Source organism: Leptonychotes weddellii, chromosome 11 (assembly GCF_054177405.1).
Source record: "Leptonychotes weddellii isolate Sample4059 chromosome 11, ASM5417740v2, whole genome shotgun sequence".
Classification (NCBI taxonomy): domain Eukaryota; kingdom Metazoa; phylum Chordata; class Mammalia; order Carnivora; family Phocidae; genus Leptonychotes; species Leptonychotes weddellii.
This window is the reverse complement of record NC_138379.1, coordinates 7197579-7217602: the sequence shown is the minus strand read 5'-3', so window position 1 is coordinate 7217602 and position 20024 is coordinate 7197579. Positions and strand designations below refer to the sequence as shown.

Here is a 20024-nt window from a genome sequence, read left to right as displayed (position 1 = left end):
CCAGAGGGGGTCCCTGGCACATCTAGTCCCTCCCTCTGTCTGACCCACTCTCAAAGGCATTTAAACAATCATTTATTCAACAAACTTTCATTGAAACCCAGGACAAAGGGTCACTGGGGTCCAGGGTCTGTGGCCCGCCTTCGTGTTCCCTGTGGAAGGACAAGAAGGATCTGGCTCATACACAGGAGACTTGGCAGAAGACCTTGGGGTGGAAGGACCTTTCCAGGGTCCTCGAGGCCTGCCCACTGGCCAAGCTCAGCTTGCTGGACCAGGCCCTGTCAGCCCTCAAGGGAATCTCAATAATTCAGGAGGGATCCATCATTTATGAATTTATGTAACCGCTTCTCGACCTTGTGGAAACCAGCCACCCTCCTCTTCCAGCGGTGGAAATTAGGCCTTGGCACTGTCTCGGGTGTTCTGGGGAGGGGGCCAACTGGACCCCAGGCCTCCCAGCTGGCTTTCCAATCTACTCTGCCCCTCACCCCAAGACTAGAAGCAGCAGGAGCTTCTGAGAAAGGGGGAACTTCTAAGTATCCCACTTAAACCCCAAGTCTGAAAGGTGAGGGTTTGGTTCCTGGCTCGGGCTTTTACCAGCTCTAGGGCCCATGTGTGCCTCAGTCTCCTCATCTGTAAAATGGGGGATATACTAGCGCCTGCCACAGAAATGAGGCGATGTGGGCACAACCCCTGGCCCAGACACTGAATAACAAGCTGCTCCCAGCCTCAAAGCAGGGGCTCCGTGGGGTGAGCAAGGGGCAGGGGCTGGGAAACAGGTGCACCAAGCAGGCTGCAGGAGCTACAGCCAATCGAGGGGCCAACAAACCCACACCGAGACAGTAGGACCATCTTTTCTGCACTGACCACCCCTGTGCCAAACACCCATCGCACTTCTCAGGTTCCCTGCAGGGAGGGCAGATGACAACATACCTACTCTTTGACCAGAGAAGAAAAGAGAACAAAGAAGAGGTATTTCCACCCACCCTCAAAATTACAAGGATTTCTGGGGCGCCTGGGTGGCTCAATCGGGTAAACATCTGCCTTCGGCTCAGGTCATGATCTCAGGGTCCTGGGATTGAGCCCTGCATCAGGCTCCCTGCTCGCAGGGAACCTGCTTCTTCCTCTCCTCCCTGCTCGTGCTCTCTGTCTGTCTCTGTCTCTGTCTCTGTCTCTCTCAAATAAATAAATAAAATCTTAAAAAAAAAAATACAAGGATTTCCTGGAAGCTCTAGGGTCTGGCAAATCTCCCCTTCCATCACCACTACTGGTTAGCTGTGTGGCATTAACCAAGTCACTTCACCTCTCTGAGCCTCAGTTTCCCCCACTGACACTGTGGGCTAATATAATAACACCAGGAGGCCAGGAGAGGTGGCATGGGATGTGCATACAGCCTAGATCTGGATGGAGACCCTCGCTCAGGACTGGCCATGGCTCATTCCAAGCCCCTCAGAGTTTCCCCAAGTGTCCCCCCCCCCACCCTGCCTCACCCCTTCCTGCCAGGGCTCTCCCCCTCTGCCCCTGGAAAGCCCTCCTCCAATTTCTGACTCAGTGCCCCCTTCTTTTTTTTTTTTTTGAAGATTTATTTATTTGAGAGAGAGAAAGAGTGCACACGTGAGCAGGGGGAGTAGCAGAGGGAGAGAAGAGAGAGAATCTCAAGCAGACTCCCCGCTGAGTGCAGAGCTCGGCACAGGGCCCCTGAGATCATGACCTGAGCTGAAACCAAGAATTGGCTGACCAACTGACTGAGCCACCCAGGTGCTCCCCCCTTTTTTTAATTTATTCATTTATGGGAGAGAGAGAAAGTCCGCGCTCCCTTCTCAGCACAAGCACCGCCTCCACTTTGCCTCCTCCAGGCAGCCTTCCTGATTGTCTCCCCCCCCTCCCCCCCTGCAGGCAGGACTCCCAGCCCTCACATACTTTGCTATCCCTTTCCATTCACGGGTCTCACCTCACTTTTGGGATCCGAGAGTGTGTCTTTTGTAGCGCAGGGCCTACCCCAGTGCCTGGTGCAAAACAGGCCTGCCGCAGTCTGCTGAACGAAGGAGCTGCCGTGCACGAGTTCAAGTTCTGACTCAGTCACCTGCGTCCGTCTGATCACTGAGAATGGCGATCACAGTCCTGCCTGCCTCAAGGATGCCTCGAGGTCAGTGCCACAGGGTGGGCACTGAGGGAGTGCTGGGTCCTCACCGCGTGCCCCCAGAGGCCCAGGGGCCCAGCAGAGCCCGGCTGCCCGCAAGCAGCCCCACAACCACCCCCCTGCCCACTGCAGAGAAGTTGCTGCCGTGGGACGCAGCCGGCAAGCCTCAGCAAACACATTTAAATCTGAAGTGACAGATAAAGCGATTTACGGCGACAATTTAGCGTCAGATCGCTTCCCACAAGGCAGCCGGCGTCTCTGGGCCCCTCCTGCTCACTAGTCCATCAAGGCGGTCTCTAAAACACAGACTCCAAGCAAGCGGTGGCCCAGGGACGGCTGGGGCTGGGCTCCTCGGCGGGGGTGGGGGTGGGGGTGGGGGGCCCAGGCAGTGGAGGAAGGGATGAAGGGAGGATGGGGGCTGGCTCATGAGGAGGAGGGAGCGATCAGCGGCTGGCAGATTTTCGAAAATCAAAGACCCAAGACTTAAGCAAACAGAGCGCCACTTCATGCCTTATTTTAAATAAATAAGCAGCTTAAAAACTCCCAGTGAGGCCGGCTTGTTGCGGTGAAACATGGCTTCCCACCCATTCTGCACGTCCTGGCCCGCATGCCTAGGCCCCTCAAAGGCCTCACTGACCTGCCTTGCCTCCCGCCACCTCCTGGCAGAATTAATTGGTCCCTACGGCGTCGCATGGCACTTTGTTCAAACCTTGCTCCCAGGGCTTTGTCACATTATATTCTACTAAGCTGCTCTTACTCTTGACTTCCCGATAACAATTTACTAGGGGCTCACTGTGTGCCAGGCCCTGGGCCCAGCACTGGATGCGCCTGAACTCGTGTTGTCCTCACACCCACCCTGGGTGGGGTGGGGCCGAGGATGGTCCATTTTCCAGATGAGGAAACAGAGGTTTGGAGCTGCCTGGCCAGAGGCCACTGTGCCACCAGCCGGAATGCTGGGATTCCCATCAAATTAGCTCCTGGCCTCTGTGCCCAGGGCCCTGACTCGCTGGCCTGGGATGGCTTTGAAGTGAAAGATTCCTTCTGTTGGCACAAAGCATCACATTCATCCCTGCTCTGTCCCGTTAGGCCCCGAAGGCCAAAGCTGGCAGCCAGACCCCGGGGCTCTGGCTAAGAATGGGGGTCTTTCTTTGTGCTGGGACATTTCCTGCCCGGGACTCAGCTGTCTGCCGAAAACTAGCGACCCACAGGCACAGGCCTGGTGAGCTGGGAACCTCAAGGGCAAGGAAGTGGCCCAGTCAAGGTCATGCCCCCCCATGGCAATGAGAAGATGGAAGCATTCCACAAGCTGAGGCACCCCCCTCCCCGAGATGGAGACCCCCAGACCTGAGCTTTCTCTGGAGGAGATGCCTGGCATGGCTCCCCCCAGACACCACCTGGGGGGTCGTAGGCCAACCTGGAGCAGCAAGCACTGCCCCTGAGAATCTTCTGCTCCAGAACAGGGGCCTGCAGGGGGCTCCCTGGTTTATCTTGCCAGCATGGCAGCCCAATTTAATTAAGATGGATGCAGCGTGCCCCCATGGGCAGGAGCCATTGCCGGCTACCAGATGGCAGGAGCCTGAGACTCTGGGTACTGCCCGAGCAAGCAGCCTCAGCGGTAGCCCGTGAAAACACAGCCAAGGACAGCCCGAGGCCGCCTGCGCCGCACCTGGGTGCTTGGGGGGTTGGTCCTGCCCCTGTCCAACCCTGCCACCCACCTGCCCGGCATTCCCCCACTAGACTCTCTGCCCCAGCACCCCTCCACATACTACACAACATACTTCTCATCACAACACACACACGCGCACACACACACACATCTCACTTCCCACACACACCCACCATCACAGACACCACATATAGTATACATACGTTCCAATCACATCTCAAATACCAACAGAGTCGGGTAAAAAGCAGGTCTGGACTTCAAAAGCCAGAGGGCCAGTTGGTAAACAGTCTGATTTCCCAAAGTCCTGAAAGGGACTGTGGGCAGAGTGGCTCCGTGGGGAGGGAAGGAGGCAGGCAGGCACGGAGGGTACCTGGCCCCTGCCATCCCCAAGGGTCCCCCAGAGTCCTCTGAATGGGTGGGAAGGGAGCCTGCAGCCAGGCCGGAGACACCCCAAGCCCACAGCTCTGCAGGATGGTGGGAGTTCTAGGGATCCCAACCCCCCTTTTCCCTCACAGGCCCTTCCCAGCTCCCCCGCCATGGTCCCTGCAGCTGGAGGGAGGCCCAGCCAGCGATGGCACCTTCCCTGCGCCTGCCCCTGCCCCCATCTGGCCATAGGGACAAAAAAAGACAACCCCCCCCCCACACACACACAGAAAATTCAGAAAGTCCAAAGCTGACCTCAAGTCCCCAGCCCAGTCCTACCCACACCGCTCCCCACGGGACCAACATTGCCCTTAGCTTCAAAAATAAAAATTTAAAAATTCCCACCCCGCTATAATTGCTCGCTCCTTTTCCCCATTGTGGTGGCTCCGTGGTCGGTGCTGAGAAGCAATTATTCATGGCTAATGATTATAATCAAGTCAAATAGAATTTAATGGACACGTATTCTCTTCCTGCTTGAAACTTTACATATGAATTAAGCACATATGGGTTTCACGAGGCACAGACCAGATTTATGCAGCCCCGAAAAGCCCCACGTTGCCGCGACTTTTATTCTGCTAATAAACAGGCTGATTTACGGGAGCCACCGGGCGCGGAAACCGCGATCTCTGCTGCCCCCTGGTGGGCAGCAGGCCGGGGCTGAGCCAAGGCCATGGCGGGGGTGCCCAGGGAGGAGGCCGGAGGACTCCAGGTGTGGGGCTCCAGGCCAAGACCACGAAGAACCCCTGGGGTCTGACCAGTGGCAAGGCCGCCGGGACACCGGTGCTGGGAAAAGGCCTGGGGGGAGGACCCGGAGGGGAAGCTGGCTCTGTATGGGAGCCCCACGTCCGGGGCCTGCCTCAGCCGTTCCCTGGGGTTCCACACAGGTTCTGGGTCCTCCCTGCTGTGAGACTCTGGAAAAAAGGCAGAGCCCAGGAAAACACACCAAGAAGTGTTGGGTAAACTGAGGCAAGCAGGGAGAGATGAAAGCTGCTCCTCTGCAGAAGGCGCCCAGCATTCCTTGGCGTTCCTGGGACAGGGATGATACCCAGGGTGATGATGGGGGCATGGATTCTACCACCAACGACAGAGGCAGGGGATGAGGCCTTGGTCCATGCCAGGGGCTGCACGAGCACCACTGTTTACGCACGGAGGTCCCTAATGCCCCCCGACAACCCAGCAGGTGGGTTTTCCACCATCCATATCCTGCGGAAGGAGAGACGGAAGCCCAGGCACGCACACGGACAAGGAGACCCCGGAGAGATGCAGTGAACGCTCCCACCCCCAACCCAGTGCCGCCGAATGCAGCCAGGACCAAAGTGCTCTTCTGAGAGCGAGAGGGGCTGACAGCCACCGCACTCAGGAGTCTGGCCAGGCGCAAGGACACTTAGAAAAGCCAAGAATCCCGCCCACAGCCCTACATGCAAGCCTCCAGAGCCCCCCGCCCTGCTCCTACTGCATCCCTACCTTGGTCTCCACCCCTCCCTCCTAGCCTGTTAACTGCCAGCCCGGCTGGGAAGGGGCTGATAAGATGCCCCACTTTTCCCTCTGGCCACTTTGCAGCTCATCGAGCAAAGTATGGGCAGGGGATCCTCTCATACCCTCGCCCATGATGGACAGGGCCTCGGGCACGCAGGAGAACAGCCCCACAGGCCTGCAGGGCGGAATCCTCAGCCTCGGCTCCAAGGCTTAGTCCTCCCACCCCAGACCAGCCCCTCCTGGGGCCAGGCAGCAAGAAGGCCCTTCTCCTCCGGGCCACTATGACATCTACCAACCCAGCGTGGCTCCTCTTAACCCCACGTCTCCCCAGACGGACACGCAGGCCTGCTGGCAGCCCCCCACCCCGTCCTAGTGGCCCCGAGAGAAACACAGCAGGAGCACCAGCCGAAACCAAAGGGGACCGAGCTCCCTCTGCCCTAAGTCGGAACTCTGGCCTTTATGTCATTGGTCACCTGTGCACCGAGACGGGCAATGTGGGGGGAAGGGGGCACTTGTGTGATCGCACAAACAGGCAGAGAGACACGCAGAGCCGTGCCACGGCCAGAAAGGCAACCCAAACCACGACAAGCAGGCCTGGGGCAGGCCGAGTGGCTCCCTCTCCCCAGGTCCCATGAGCCCAGCCCCTTATCGAGAAGAGCATCAGCTCCGCCACGTCCCCGGGGCACTCGGCAACACACGGCTCCCTAGCCAGCCCTGGGGTCAGAAACAATGGCCGCCAGCCCAAGGGCAAGGTGGAGGAGGTCTGAGACCCGGGGTGGGGGGGGAGGCGAGACTGCACAGGTGGAGAGGCTCTGCCCACGTCTCCAAACATTTCTCTAAGGAAGCTCCTCCCCGTGAAGCTTGGTAAGCAGGCGAACAAGGGGTGGGATTCAGCCCCCGCTGGTCCTTGTCCCACGAACCGCCTGTGTACCAAATGGACTTGACTGTCCCTTGACACCCCACTCCTGACCTCGGCCAGACAGCCACAGCCTGGGAGGACAGCAACCACCTTCCTCCTGCCCCCAGGAGGGGAGAGAAGAGGAGGCTCCTCCACTCATCACAACAAACTGCCAAGCCAGCTAGTGCCACAGCAGGAAGCTGAGCCTAGGGCATCGGGGCCTCTGCCCCCACCTTTCCCTTGACAAACTCCCTGGCCTGCTCCAGGTCTGCAGGGGGGCATGGCAGGCAGGAGGCAGAGAAGGGAGAGCAGTGTGTCGGCAGCCCCTGAGGTCAGACCACCCTGTTCTGGCCTCCGCCTTGCTGGCAGGGCAGCCCGGCGCAATTCCAGCCAAGCTCTCTCCCTTCCCGGCCGCAAATGGGTCTCAGAGCTGCAAGGCAGCTCAGCCAAGGCGCCCCCGACATAGCAGGTCAGGGTTTCAAGGGAAAGGAGTCCGCGTAGCCAACACACTGGGTTCCTGTGGCGCCAGCAAGCCATCCTCCTCCGGCCGCCCGAGCCTCGCTGGAGCCAGGTGGCGTCCACCCATGCCTGGCACTGCAGCCTGGAGCAAAGGGGACGAGGCGGCCACTCAGGTCTCTGGCTCACGCCGGCCAGAAGCCCCCACTCACCGGCGTTGACGATGGCGTCCACCTCCAGCTTGGTGATGTCGCCTCGGAACAGGGAGATCTTCTCGTTGAGCTGCTTATCCTTCTTGTACTTTGGCTCCTCCACCTTCGCGGTCACCCCTGGACAAGCAGAGGCCCGAGGGGTGGGGGTCAGAGAGAGGCCCTCACTACTCTATCAACCCCGCTTCACCTCCAGAGGCAGGGGACTGGTGACAGACACGGACACCGGCTGTCCACAATGATTAAGTACCTCTCGCACGAGGCACACACAGGGTCCCCTTGAATCTTCCCAAGGTTAAGCACAGGTACAGCATTAAAGTCATCCATCCCCACTTTACGGACGTGGAAACTGAGGCCTAGGCAGGTGAAGTGACTCGCCCTGGGTGACGGGTTGCCAGGCCTGCAATGTGCAGGGCTCCCCACAACGGTGCGGTCGTGGCTCCAGGGCTCAGTTTCCCAACAGTACGATGGGGATAAAAACCGAACCCTCCTCAGACCGGGTTCATACTTAAAGTGCCCCCCACACAGCAAACACCCCGTGAATGCTGCTGCCATTCTTCTTGGCCTAGTCGGTATGATGCTCCCAGGACACGGGTCTGAAGAGGCCACCCACCTGCCCCTCCCTGGCACACAACCTACCTTTCGCCGTCTCTTTCCAGGTTGGGATCTTCTTCAGCCTGATGAAGTCCCTGCAGAAGTAATGTTCCTCCCGCTGCTTGTCACTCAGGCCCTTCAGAAATGCTATAGGGGTGGGGGGGGCAGGCAGGAAGGAGCGTCAAGGTGGGAAGGGAGAAGAGCGGTCCAGGGGGCTTCTCCCACCCCCTGTATCTCTCCCCTCCTCATCGGGACTCTCACCTTGTCCAAGGATGCAAGCCAGCCCTCCAGGTCCACCCTTCCCACAGGCACATGATGGGGGGGGGGGTTGTTAGAGCCGGAGGCCCCTAGACCATCCTGCAGGGCCCTCTTTGTTCAGGAGGGGAACTGAGGCCCAGGGAGACAGAGGGCATCTCTCAGGTACCACAGACCTGAGTTCAGAACTCAACTCTGCCCCTTTCTGGCTGTGTCCACACCCCTGGGCCCCTGATTTCTTCATTTATAGAGTGGGGATTAAGAGGCCCCTTGTGGAATAATTTCACAGTTACTCAATGCATATAAAGAAACAGGTTGGTGGCGCTGGACGAGTTATATTATCAGTCACATCCTCAATGCATTACATCATCACCATGGTTATTTGTAGGCAGCAGGACACGGGGGACAGGACAAACATCCTCACAAAGCCAAAGAACCAAGCAGATCTGGTGCCTGTTCACAGCCTCCCCCCCCGCCCCCCAGCACTGGAAGAGAGTTCCCCACAGACAGATGCCCGGCTGGCTTCTCCCAGTGTGCACCAAGGGAGCAGCGAGAATTGTCCCCATCTTACAGATGAGGACACAGAGGGTCATACAGATGGTGAGTGGGGAGCCAGGCCCCCCCATCTGCTCACAGACTCTGGGTCTACCCGGCCTGGTCTCCCTGCTCCCTGGGCCTGGTCTTCCCTTTGGGTGGCACGGAGCCCCCTTCCAAGGCTTCCCACAAGCAGTCCAGGCTTCTGGCTCGTGGGTTCCCTCTGCCGGCCTGAGGCCACCAGGCACCCAGGCTCTCAGCCGGGCATTGCTTCCCTAGACCACATGCTCCCCAGATGGAGCAGCCCTCACTCACCACTTGTTGGGGGGTGGGTAACAAACAGCAAAGGCCACACTCAAGGAACTCAAAAAACATCAGAAAATATGCAGACCTTGGAGGGGGGGCAACTAGGGGACGTGGTGGGAGAGGAAGGTTCACCTCCTGGAGCCTTCCGCGGAAAAGGCCTCAAAGGGCAGGTTTTCAAGAGACAGGGGGGTCCTCCACACATGCCCTTGGCCCTGCAGAAGCCAGTCCCTCCAAAGCCTCTGTCCCTCATGGATGCACGAGGAGCAGGGAAAGGGCCCGGCTCACAGTCACAGCTCAGTGTTATGGTTGGGATGATTATAAAAGGCTCGTAGCACCCCAAATCTGCTTCAACTGTGGCTCAAGCCAGAATTACACTTTCTGGGAGCCGCTTCCCACCCTCTTCCATAAATGCCTACGATGCACAAGTCCTGCATATGGTACAAGGACATAACACTCACTAAGGCAGACGTGGTCCTGGCCCTTGGGGAACCTACAAGCCAGCAGAGGAGAGGCTGAGCGCTCCACAATCAGGCAAGCCATCCAAGCTCCGAGGACGCTCCGGGGGCAGGAGGGGAGGTAGCAGGAAGCCCCGGCCAGGGGCTTCAGGGAGACTGGGAAGACAAATGGGAGGTCGCCAGGGCAGGGAAGGGCGTTTCACCATCTGAACAGTATGTTCGAGGTCCTGGGTGAGTGAAATTCAGGGCATGGGGCAGGGGGCAGGCATGGGGCAGGGAGTGTGAAGCGGAGGGGCCACGCGTGTGACGCTGTGAGGAGCCACGAAATCTGTTAAGGACTGACTACATCCCAGGGTCACCTGAATCAGATTAAAGATGCTTTCACAGGGGCACCTGGGTGGCTCAGTCAGTTAAGCGTCTGCCTTCAGCTCGGGTCATGATCCCAGGGTCCTGGGATCGAGCCCCTCATCGGACTCCTTGCTCAGCGGGGAGCCTGCTTCTCCCTCTGCCTCTTGCTCTCCCTGATTGTGCTCTCTCTCTCTCTCTGACAAGTAAATAAATAAAATCTTAAAAAAAAAAAAGATGCCCACGTTCCTCATCCTCAGGGACATGCAAATCAAAGCCACAATGAGATACCACCTCACACCTGTCAGAATGGCTAGTATCAAAAAGACAAGAAATAACAAGGGCTGGCGAGGATGTGGAGACAAAGGAACCTCGTGCACTGCTGGTGGGAATGTGAATTGGGGCTACCCCTATGGAAAACAGTATGGAGGGCCCCCAAAAAGTTAAAAATCAAACTACCAGGGGCACCTGGCTGGCTCAGTGGGTGCAGCATGGGACTCTTTATCTTGGGGTTGTGAGTTCGAGCCCCACAGTGGGTGTAGAGATTACTTAAAAAAAAAAAAAAGAAAGAAAGAAAACAGAAATATCATATGATCCGGTAATTCCACTTCTGGGTATTTACCCAAAGAAAATGAAAGCACTAATTCAAAAAGATACATGCACACCTATGTTCACCAAAGCATTATTTGCCATCGCCGAGAGATGGAAGCAACCAAAGTAGCCATCAACAGATGAATGGATGAAGAAGAGGTGGTAGATACGCACAATGAAGTATTACTCAGCCATAAAGAAGAATGAAATCTTGCCATTTGCCATAACACGGATGGAGCTCGAAAATGTTATGCTAAGTGAAATAAGTCGGACAGAAAAGGACAAATATATGATTTCACTTCCATGTAGAATCTAAAAAAGCAAAACAGGAACAGCCTGTTTTGAGAACGAACTGATAGTTGCGAGAGGGCAAAGGGGTACAGGGATGGGCAAAATAGGTAAAGGGGACTAAGAGGTGCAAACTTCCAGTTATAAGATAAGTAAGTCACGGGGATGGGAAGTACAGCTTAGGGAAGATAGTCAGTCATATTGTAATAACAGTGTGTGGTGACAGATGAGGGACTACACTTATCATGGTGAGCATTTTACAATGTATACGAATGTCAAATCACTATGCCATACACCTAAAACCAGTATTGTATTGTCAACTCTACTTCCGTTAAAAATAAATAGGGGCGCCTGGGCAGCTCAGTCGTTAAGCGTCTGCCTTCGGCTCAGTCCTGATCTCAGGGTCCTGGGATCGAGCCCCGCATCAGGCTCCCTGCTCAGTGAGAAGCCTACTTCTCCCTCTCCCACTCCCCCTGCTTGTGTTCCCTCTCTCGCCGTGCCTCTCTCTGTCAAATAAAGAAATAAAATCTTTAAAAATAAATAAATAAATAAATAGGGGCGCCTGGGTGGCTCAGTCAGTTAAGTGTCTGCCTTCGGCTCAGGTCATGATCCCAGAGTCCCAGGATCCCTGCTCAGCGGGGAATCTGCTTCTCTCTCTCCCTCTAAGCCCTCCCCCTGTTTGTGCTCTCTCTCAAATAAATAAAATCTTAAAAAATAATAATAATAAATAAATAAACGCTTTCACCAGATACAGATTAAAAATTCCCCTGACCCCAAGCAGCACCATTTTTATTCTAAGAGGCCAAGGATATCCTACCGTGAATGGTACCCCAGTGGGGATGGCCCCCTCTGTCACCAGTGTGTCCTGATGCTCACAGCCCATCTCCCTGCTTCCCCTTCTCAAGAGGCCACCTTCCCCACTGGACACGTGACCCCACGTACAATCTGAGTAACAGGCCAAGGGCTCCCACTTAAGCGCTCCTTTCTTTGTGTGTTGGGGGAGAGCTGAAGGGCTTCTTCAAGGCTTGACTACCCTATTCTGTAAAGTGGGGTAAAGAAAGCTCCCTCCAGCTCTAAATGAGAAGCACAACAGGCTTAGGTGGGTACCTAGCAAAGCACTCAGTGGCTGGCGGGCAGTACCACGAAGCAGAGAACAGACTAAGGAGGGGAGGCCAGGCTCCTTCCAGCTTCTGTCTCTCCCTGGCAGTCTGAATGCAGAGCAGTCAACTTATTGAGCACCCACCAGGCACCAGGCCTGGAGGTGGGAGGCCAGGGGAGGTCCTAGGGCCTGACCAAGCAGAGGGCAGGCGGGACAGCTCACTGGAGGAGGTACCTCTAACTTCTCTGGTCTGCCCCAGAGGCTGCAAATCGCTAGAGAAAAATCCCATCACCAAACAGAAGGCTCCCTCTAAATTCCTGATTCTGTCCCCTCGCGGCCCCATCTGCCAGGCAGCTCCAGCTGCTGCTTGGGAAGTTTTCCCCCTCACCCTTCTCCCCTTTCCCAAGCCTCCCCACTTTGTCTTCCAGCCAAGATGCTGCGTCCTGCTACCAGCTGGGAACCCACACCACAGCCAGGCCCTCCCTCCCTCAGCCCAGGCTGCCTGCTCACCTTCCAGAGGCCTCACTCCTACAGCTCCTCCTCCACCCTCCACTGTCTTGTCTGCCCTCAAACAACCCTCTCATGTCTCAAGGTCATAAAGCCTCCCTCAACCATGCACTTCACACCCTGCAGCTGTGGCCTCCTCTCTGTCTCCCTCCCCCACTGCCCCCACTTCCTGCCTCCCATGTTTCCCTGAGCCCTCACCAGTCTCACCCCACTTCTCCACCAAGGCCAAGGTCAGAGACACCGCACTGGCCACGTGGCCCCATGTAGTGCCCCTTCTGTCCTCCCTTGTGCACTTAGCATCCCCCACCTCCACTTCCCCCTCAGGACCCCACCTCTCCTGGATCCCACCCCACTCACTGGCCCTCTTATCTCCTTGTTGCCTCCCCTTTTCCTTAATCTATACCCTCCCCCTAGTCTTCACATCAATCCCATGCATTCCAAACCCTCTTTCAGCTAATCCGGTCGGGGGGCTACACCTCCAGCCCCTCAGCTCTCTGCAGAGCATCATCGAGCATTGAGCATCGGATCCCCAAGGCCCACTGCCTGCTCTCAACCCCAAACTTCTCATGTGCAAAACTGAACTTCTGACTCCTTCCCCCCAAACATGGTTTTTCTCTCCTTCCTTCTTCCCTTTCTCAATGAACAGCTCTCGACTCTGCTAGGACCCCAAAATGGGCAGTTCCTTTCTCTTAGTCCCCTGGTTCCATCCATATGCAGGCTGTTGGATTTAGTCCCACAATACCCCCAAAACCAAGCCTTCTGCTCATCCCCACTAGGGGCCAAGCCACTATCATGGCTCCCTAGCACCACCCAGAAGCCTTCTACTTCCAGTGGACTCCCCATGTCCACCCAACCGTCTGTTCCTCACTCAGCAGCCCAGGAATCTTAGGGGCAGAATTCTATTTAAACCTCTGTTTAAAGCTCAGTTCAAAGTCCAAGTCCTTACTGAGGCCCATGTTGACACCCTGCCTCTCCCCTCACCTCCTCCACTGCTTGCCTCCGGACAAGCTATGCTCTACCTCCTACACCTCTGCAGTCCACGCACATCAACCACCTTTCAGTTCCTCCCATGGCCAGACTGTTTGCTGCCTCAGGGCCTTTGCACCTGCCCTGCCCTCGGCCTAACCTTCCTTTACAGGCCTTCCCCACTCCCAGAGTAGCCCCTCCCCCACCCGCTATGCTTTATTCCTTACTTGACCTTGGCCACTTGGGGATCTGTGGTGTTTACGTTGGATTCCCACCATCTGGCACAGCGCATCGCATGTGTGAGCGTCCACGGGCGTCTGCGGGATGAATCGATGAATGACTGAGCTGAGACCTGAACGTTGGGGGCATGTTTGCAAAGAGAACAGAGTCGTCCGGGTGGAGGAGACAACATAGGCAGAAGCCCTGAGGTAGGAGAGAGCATGTGAGCGGGGAAATGGAGAGAAATCTAGAACGGCTGGACCAGAGAGCAAAAGCCAGGCTGTGGCAGCCACCTCGGCTTGTCTCCCATCTGAGGAACAGAGCCTTTGGAAGGAACGTGCTGGTCCAGGCGGCTACTGTGGTTTCAATTCCTCTTGCTCCTTGGTCCCACTAGGTTTGGGCTCACGAGCTCCTGACATCACATTTGTGGGCAGGTCACTCGCCCTGAGTCTCAGTTTCCTCATCTCTAGAAGAGGGACTGGGCAGGCTTGCCGTGAATGACAAGGGACTGTCAGAATATCTGGAAGCTGCAAAGTGCAAGACACACAGCAGATACGTAGGCCTTCCTGCAAGTGAAGATTCAGAGGGCAAAGCCAAACAAGACCAAATCGGGGGGAGAACTTTTCTTTTGCAACTTGGAGGCATAAGTGGGTAGAGGAGCTTTTTGAATTATTTCGGTGCCCATGTAGTTTGTCCTCTTGCACAGTTGAGACCACAGATATCTCCCCCTAAGAGGCCTTGGCACGCCCAAGTGTGGGTTCTCCCAGCCAGATGAACCCAGGGCCGGAAAGTGAATGTGCCTGCCGAGTCGCTGCAGGGACTGGCCGGCCAGCACCCAGGCCAACCCCACAGCACTCCCGTGTGCTGTGTGAGTGGCTGGGTAAGCCCCAGGCACCCCGTAGGACTAGTCTGGGGAGCCTGGAAATGGCTAGAGTCCCCTCACAGACGCCATCTGGCAGAGGCTACCACCTTGCCTTCCAGAAGAAACAGAGGTATGTCGCTGCCACAGGCAAGCCAGGAGGGGACACAGCCCAAGGCTCCTTCCTGCGCTATCCTCCCCAGGATCCAAGGGCTGGTCTGAGTGGCCCACAGCCTGCACGGCCCACACAGCCCCCTCTTTCCAGCAAAGTCCAAAAGATGGCTCCACTTCCCAGAGCAGGAAGACAGCCAGAACTCCTGGCTCTGCTATCAGACGACTGGGCGCTGACCTTGGGGACATCTGTCAGCCTGTCCCTTCCAGTTCACGGTCCCCAGGCACACACCTCTTGAAGCCAGCATGTGGGGCGCCTTGTCCTCATCTCCAGAGTGAGGCAGCAGCCCAACTGACCCCTGAGGAGCGACACCCTGCGTGGGTCTCTGATTTATGGGGCAGGAGAAGCCAATTATGATTCCCCTGGCTCCGAGGAACCAAGGGTCATCCTCATCGCCTTGGCTCCATCTGTCCGACAGGCCCCACGCATTTATAACATTTTCTACCTCCTTTTGCCAGAAGGACAGATGCAGACTTAAAGCACAAGTGAGTTTTATTTTTCTTATAAAAGATGTAAAACATATGTTTTAATTTTCTTTCTTTTTTGGAAAGGCGCGAGGATTTCACAGCTCAGTGAGACAGGTGTTGTAAAAAGATGTTTGCAGTAAATTTTGACGGGGAGGCCTGACCCTGGATGAGGCTTTCAGCGGCTCCCGGGCACAGAAGCCAAGCTGGCGGATGCAGGCTGAGCCAGAACCATAAAGTGCACCGGGCGAACGGGAATTCAATGATGTGTTTTAAGAAGTGTCTTTATGGCACTTTGCTAGACGGTGTTCAGAGAGGTGAGGGCAGGCTGGCACGGAGGGAGGCTCCTCCTCTGGAGAAGGCCAGGTGGACAGGGCTGATAATGGCGGGGCTCTGGGAACACAGCAGCAGGGGCATTAATCACCTGGGCTCACCGTCCCCCCAAGAGTGGGGTCTGGTCAAAGTCCGTGGCCCGAGCCACGGGGAGACAGAGCGTGAGGCACCTCGGAGCTTCTCTGCTCTCCCTAGGCCCCCTCGCCTCCACCCACACTGGGACACACCAAGGCAGGTGGGAGAAGACCCCCCTCCCAGTTCCCAGGTGAGCCTGCAAGGTTCCCCAGTTCGGTAGTCAAGTCAGAGAAATCATCTGCTCTGCATGATACCCCACGGGGGTTGAAATGAGCCGTCTCTGCCCATTCTCCAGTGCAAAGGGAGCCTGGAGAATAGGTGCCCTTGCTTATAATGCCAGGGAGACGAAACGTGGCTCAGGATATGCAGGTCACGGGCTCCAGCATTTGAGACCATGAGGGAGACAAATTTACACAAATCCAGTGTTGCTGTGGCCAAAACAGCGCAGAGAGAGGAGAGAAGCCCAAGGGCTGACAAGAAAGGGGGTCACTGGAGACCCTTTGTACACCGTGGACCCTCTTATACACCGCTGTATACAAAATGGTTTCTGATGTGATCCCAGCACAACCTACAAATCAGGTGCTGTTCGTCCCATTTCACAGATGAGGAAACTGAGGCTCGGGGAGCAGGGAAGCAGTGGTGTTGCGGCTGGCCCAAGTCTGATGGCACCAATGCCCGTCGTCTTCTTAGCAGACAGCTCGGCCCCCAATGCAGGTCAGAAGGAGGGTCTGTGACCCCCGCCCCTGTGGTGACACAGCTCCTAGATGCCCCCAGTGCCCAACCTTAAGTCCCCTCATGCCCAACTGCCTTTAGAGTACGACTGTTTCCACAGTCTTGTGATAAAAAGACACCACCTGTGGGGATAATAAGGCTCCCCGTCACTGAGGCAACTAGAGAAATAATCCTCTGGCCAGTAAAATCAGATTCTATGAAGATCTCCCCAAAGGACTGACTGTCTCCTACCCAGGAAGATCCAGCCTGGTGGTATTTACTTCCCCAGAGGGAGAATAGGTCTACAGGAGTGGCCAGTCAGCTTAAGACGGAGAAAGGGAATGCCTAGGGTAAGGCAGAATTCGGCCATGTGTCCAGAGGACTCACTGGGCCGGGAGCTGAGGCATCCTGCACCAGAACCCAGAGCAGGCACTCAACAGTGCAGAGACATGGAACTACTGAGCAGCCACCCAAGGAAGGGGATCCTTGGTGGGTGGGTCCACCCCTTGCAGGGAAGCTTCCCCAGCCTGCCCAGGGCAGTGGGATCCGCTTCCAAAATCATTCAACCAGCTCTCCAGCTGAGAACACATGCTGCCAAGTGAACTTAGGACAATGACTTGGCTTCCACGTGGCTTTTCCACGGGAGAGGAGGCCCTGCCCTGGCACACTTTCCAGACCCACCACTATATTTTCTATTGCAAGCGGCGCATCAACCTTCTGACCTACATCAGGCTCTTGTGAGTTCAGTTACTGTGTGCCAGTCTTTGAGAGAGGATCATCCCAGGCACAGACAGGCATTTGGAGGCCTATGTATATCCCCAAGAGAAAGGCGAGCACATGTCCATCAAAGACATGGACAGGAATAATCAGAGCAGCTCTATTCCCAAGAGCTTCAAACTGGAAAACGAAATGCCCATCAACAGGAGAACGGGTACACAAAATGTGCTACATCCACACCATGAAATATTACACAGCCATAAAAGAGCAAACTGTTGGTACACCCAGTAAGGCACATCAACCGCACAACTATGAGTAAAAGGAGCCAGACACACTGTACGCCTCTGTTCACATGAAGTTCAAGAAGCAGTAAGAGGTACTGATTGCAAAGGGGCTCAGAGGAACCTTCTAGGGTGCTGGCAACCTATTGACCACAACTGGATATTTATGTAAAAATATACTGACCATACGTACACCTGAGGTCTGTCTACTTAATGTACTTCACAGTATACATAAGTCAGCTCAAAGTGTAAACAGAACATAAGGAAGAAAATTATGTGGGGATTTTCAAGGACCAAAGCTTAGACCCCAATCAGAAGCAGAGTCCAGGGGCACCTGGGTGGCTCAGTCGGTTAAGCAGCTGCCTTCGGCTCAGGTTGTGATACCGGGTCCTGGGATCAAGCCCCGCATTGGGCTCCCTGCTCAGCAGGAAGCCCGCTTCTTCCTCTCCCACTCCCCCTGCTTGTGTTCCCTCTCTCACTGTGTCTCTCTCTGTCAAATAAATAAATAAAATCTTAAAAAAAAAAAAAAAAAAAAGGAGCAGAGTCCAGCTGAGGCAGCTCCCCAGTGTGGCGGTTTTAAAAATATGCCCCCAATTCGTTGATCCTCTTCCCTTCCAAAGGTGGAAACTAATTCCCCTCCCCTTGAATGTGGGCCAGACTCCATGACTCCATTTTAAGCCCCAGCATAAGGCAGAATAGACGGTGTGGGACTTTAAAAACTAGGTCACAGGGGCGCCTGGGTGGCTCAGTCGTTAAGCGTCTGCCTTCAGCTCAGGTCATGATCCCAGGGTCCTGGGATCGAGCCCCGCATCGGGCTCCTGCTCAGCGGGAAGCCTGCTTCTCCCTCTCCCACTCCCCCTGCTTGTGTTCCCTCTCTCTCTGTGTCTCTGTCAAATAAATAAAATCGTAAAAATAAATAAATAATAAAATAAAAACTAGGTCACAAAAAGGCACTGTGGCTTCTGGCTTGGTCTCTGGGGGAAACCAGCTGCCATGTCGTGAGGTGACTCAAGCAGCCCTGTGGAGAGACCCCCAGGGTGGGTCTGAGGCCTTTACCAACAGACACTTCACAGCTGTAACCAAGTCCAACAGAACCACCCGCTAAGCTACTCCTAGGTTCCTGACCCTCAGAGACTGTGAGGTAATAAACGTTTGCTGTTGTAAGCCATTGAATTTGGGGGTAATTTGTTACTCAAAAATAGATCACTGAAACACACAGATCACCCCGACAAGCCTGCTGGGGTCTTCATGCCCAGTGCCACCACTCCTCACACTGCTCCCTGACTGGGTCCTGGAGCTCAGGCAGCCCCATCTGCCGTGGTTTCTTCACAGCATTGGCCTTTGCCTGGCACTGCCCCACTGGTTTGACGTTTTCAGATGTTTCCTTCCCCTATCGAAGAAGCTCCATGAGGGCAGGCACCTTGCCTGTCTCACTCATGGCTGCATCCCAGCACCAGAATGGTGCTGGCCACACAGAAGGCGCTCAGTAAAAATCGATGAATGAGGGGCACCTGGCTGACTCAGTCTGAAGAGCGTGTGACTCTTGATCTCAGGGTCGTGAGTCTGAGCCCCATGTTGGGTGTCCGGATTACTTCAAAATAAATAAACTTAAAAAAAAAAAAATGATGAACGAATGGAAATCCCAGCTCCAAGCAGAGATACCACAGCAGCCTGGGAATCCCTGGCCTGTCAGCTTTACAAGGTCTGGAAGTTTTCAGGGGCACCAAGGAATGGGAGGGGGTGGGGACCTAGATCCTAGAAACAGTGACAGATCCAGGAGCAGGTGGCTGGGCCCCTTGCCTTCCTAGCTCTCTTTCCCACCAAGCTGGCTTGCTGCTCCTGACAGAGAAGGGAAGGCAGGCTCCCTGTGGGGACAGTCCCCCTGCCAGGAATCTCAGCCAGCCCCCCACTCTCCGCCCTAACCAGGGTTCTAGGGCCCTGGGCTGAGGGCATGACAGACACTCTGTGTGCGCACTGAGCCAAGTCAAGTGCTTTCTGCCCGCACTTGAAGATCCCAGCAAAGGAATTCATGAGGGGGTAAAGTCATCTTGAACTCTACCTCTAATTCTGAGGACGCCTTCCCTTTACCCCCACCCTCCCCTGCCAGCCCACAGAGGCCCAGCCAATAAGTAGCCTCCCCTGTGCTTTTGAAAGGGGATCCAGCCAGGAATGGTTACAAGAGCTCTGGGAGCAGGCTCTGAAGGGCAGCGGCAGCTGGCTGAGCAGCCGGCCAGACTATTTGGGGCTCTGTAGGCCGGATGCCCTCCCTTCCCTGTTCTGTGTGGGGACCCAGAGTCCAGCCCTGGGACTCATGCTGGACCAGGACTCATGACCCGTCCCAGAGTGGGAGGAAATGGCTTGATTCCTGGGGGTGCAGGGTGTAACTGCTCTCACAGACATAATGCCCTGTCTCTGCCCTGCAGCCCCTCAGCCCTGTGTCCCCCAGGAATGGGGCAGAAACTGTTCACAAGTGGCCAGAGGCCAGGGATGAGGGCAAAAGGGCACCAGATGACCAGCCCAGAGAGGCAAGCCTTCAGGGTATGGGTGTGGTGGAGGTGGGACTGGACTGCCCACAGGGGCCACTCTGTGGGGCTGTCTGATCCTCCCAGGTGGGACACCACACCCAGAACTGTCCCCTCCGTCCATTTCCTGCCACTCTGCCTAAAATGCCACCACTTGAGAAACCATACTGCACAAAGCATGGGGAATTCAGGAGCCTAACGTCAGCTCTGCCACAAACTCTCAGTGACCTTGGCTTATCAGCTCAGTTTTCCTCCCGCACATCGGAGTCCGGAGGTAGGTCCTGGATGACCCCTGGGCGTGCCCTGTGACCCGTGCCGGCGGGGTAAGGTCGTCCTCACACTGCCCCCGACAGGGGACCTGGCCTTCGTACGGAGTGAAGTGGTTTGCGGGCTGGGCACACGGGGGGCGTGGCTGTGACTGGAGGGGTCCATATTGGGCGAACGAGGCCTTAACTTCCTCGGGTCTCTC

At 55.8% G+C, this 20024-nt stretch overlaps 1 protein-coding gene across 2 annotated transcripts in view; it reads right to left on the bottom strand.

Moving 5' to 3' along the window:
* The window catches only part of MACROD1 (mono-ADP ribosylhydrolase 1), a 194813-nt gene that overhangs the window by 174272 nt on the left and 517 nt on the right, over positions 1-20024 (bottom strand). For both annotated transcript variants that reach the window (XM_081797938.1, XM_081797939.1), the window contains exons 2-3: positions 7902-8003; positions 7266-7382 (exon numbers count right to left, since the gene is read on the bottom strand). In XM_081797938.1, coding sequence (XP_081654064.1) covers positions 7266-7382; positions 7902-8003 — 219 coding nt within the window. The remainder of the gene's footprint in view (positions 1-7265; positions 7383-7901; positions 8004-20024) is intronic.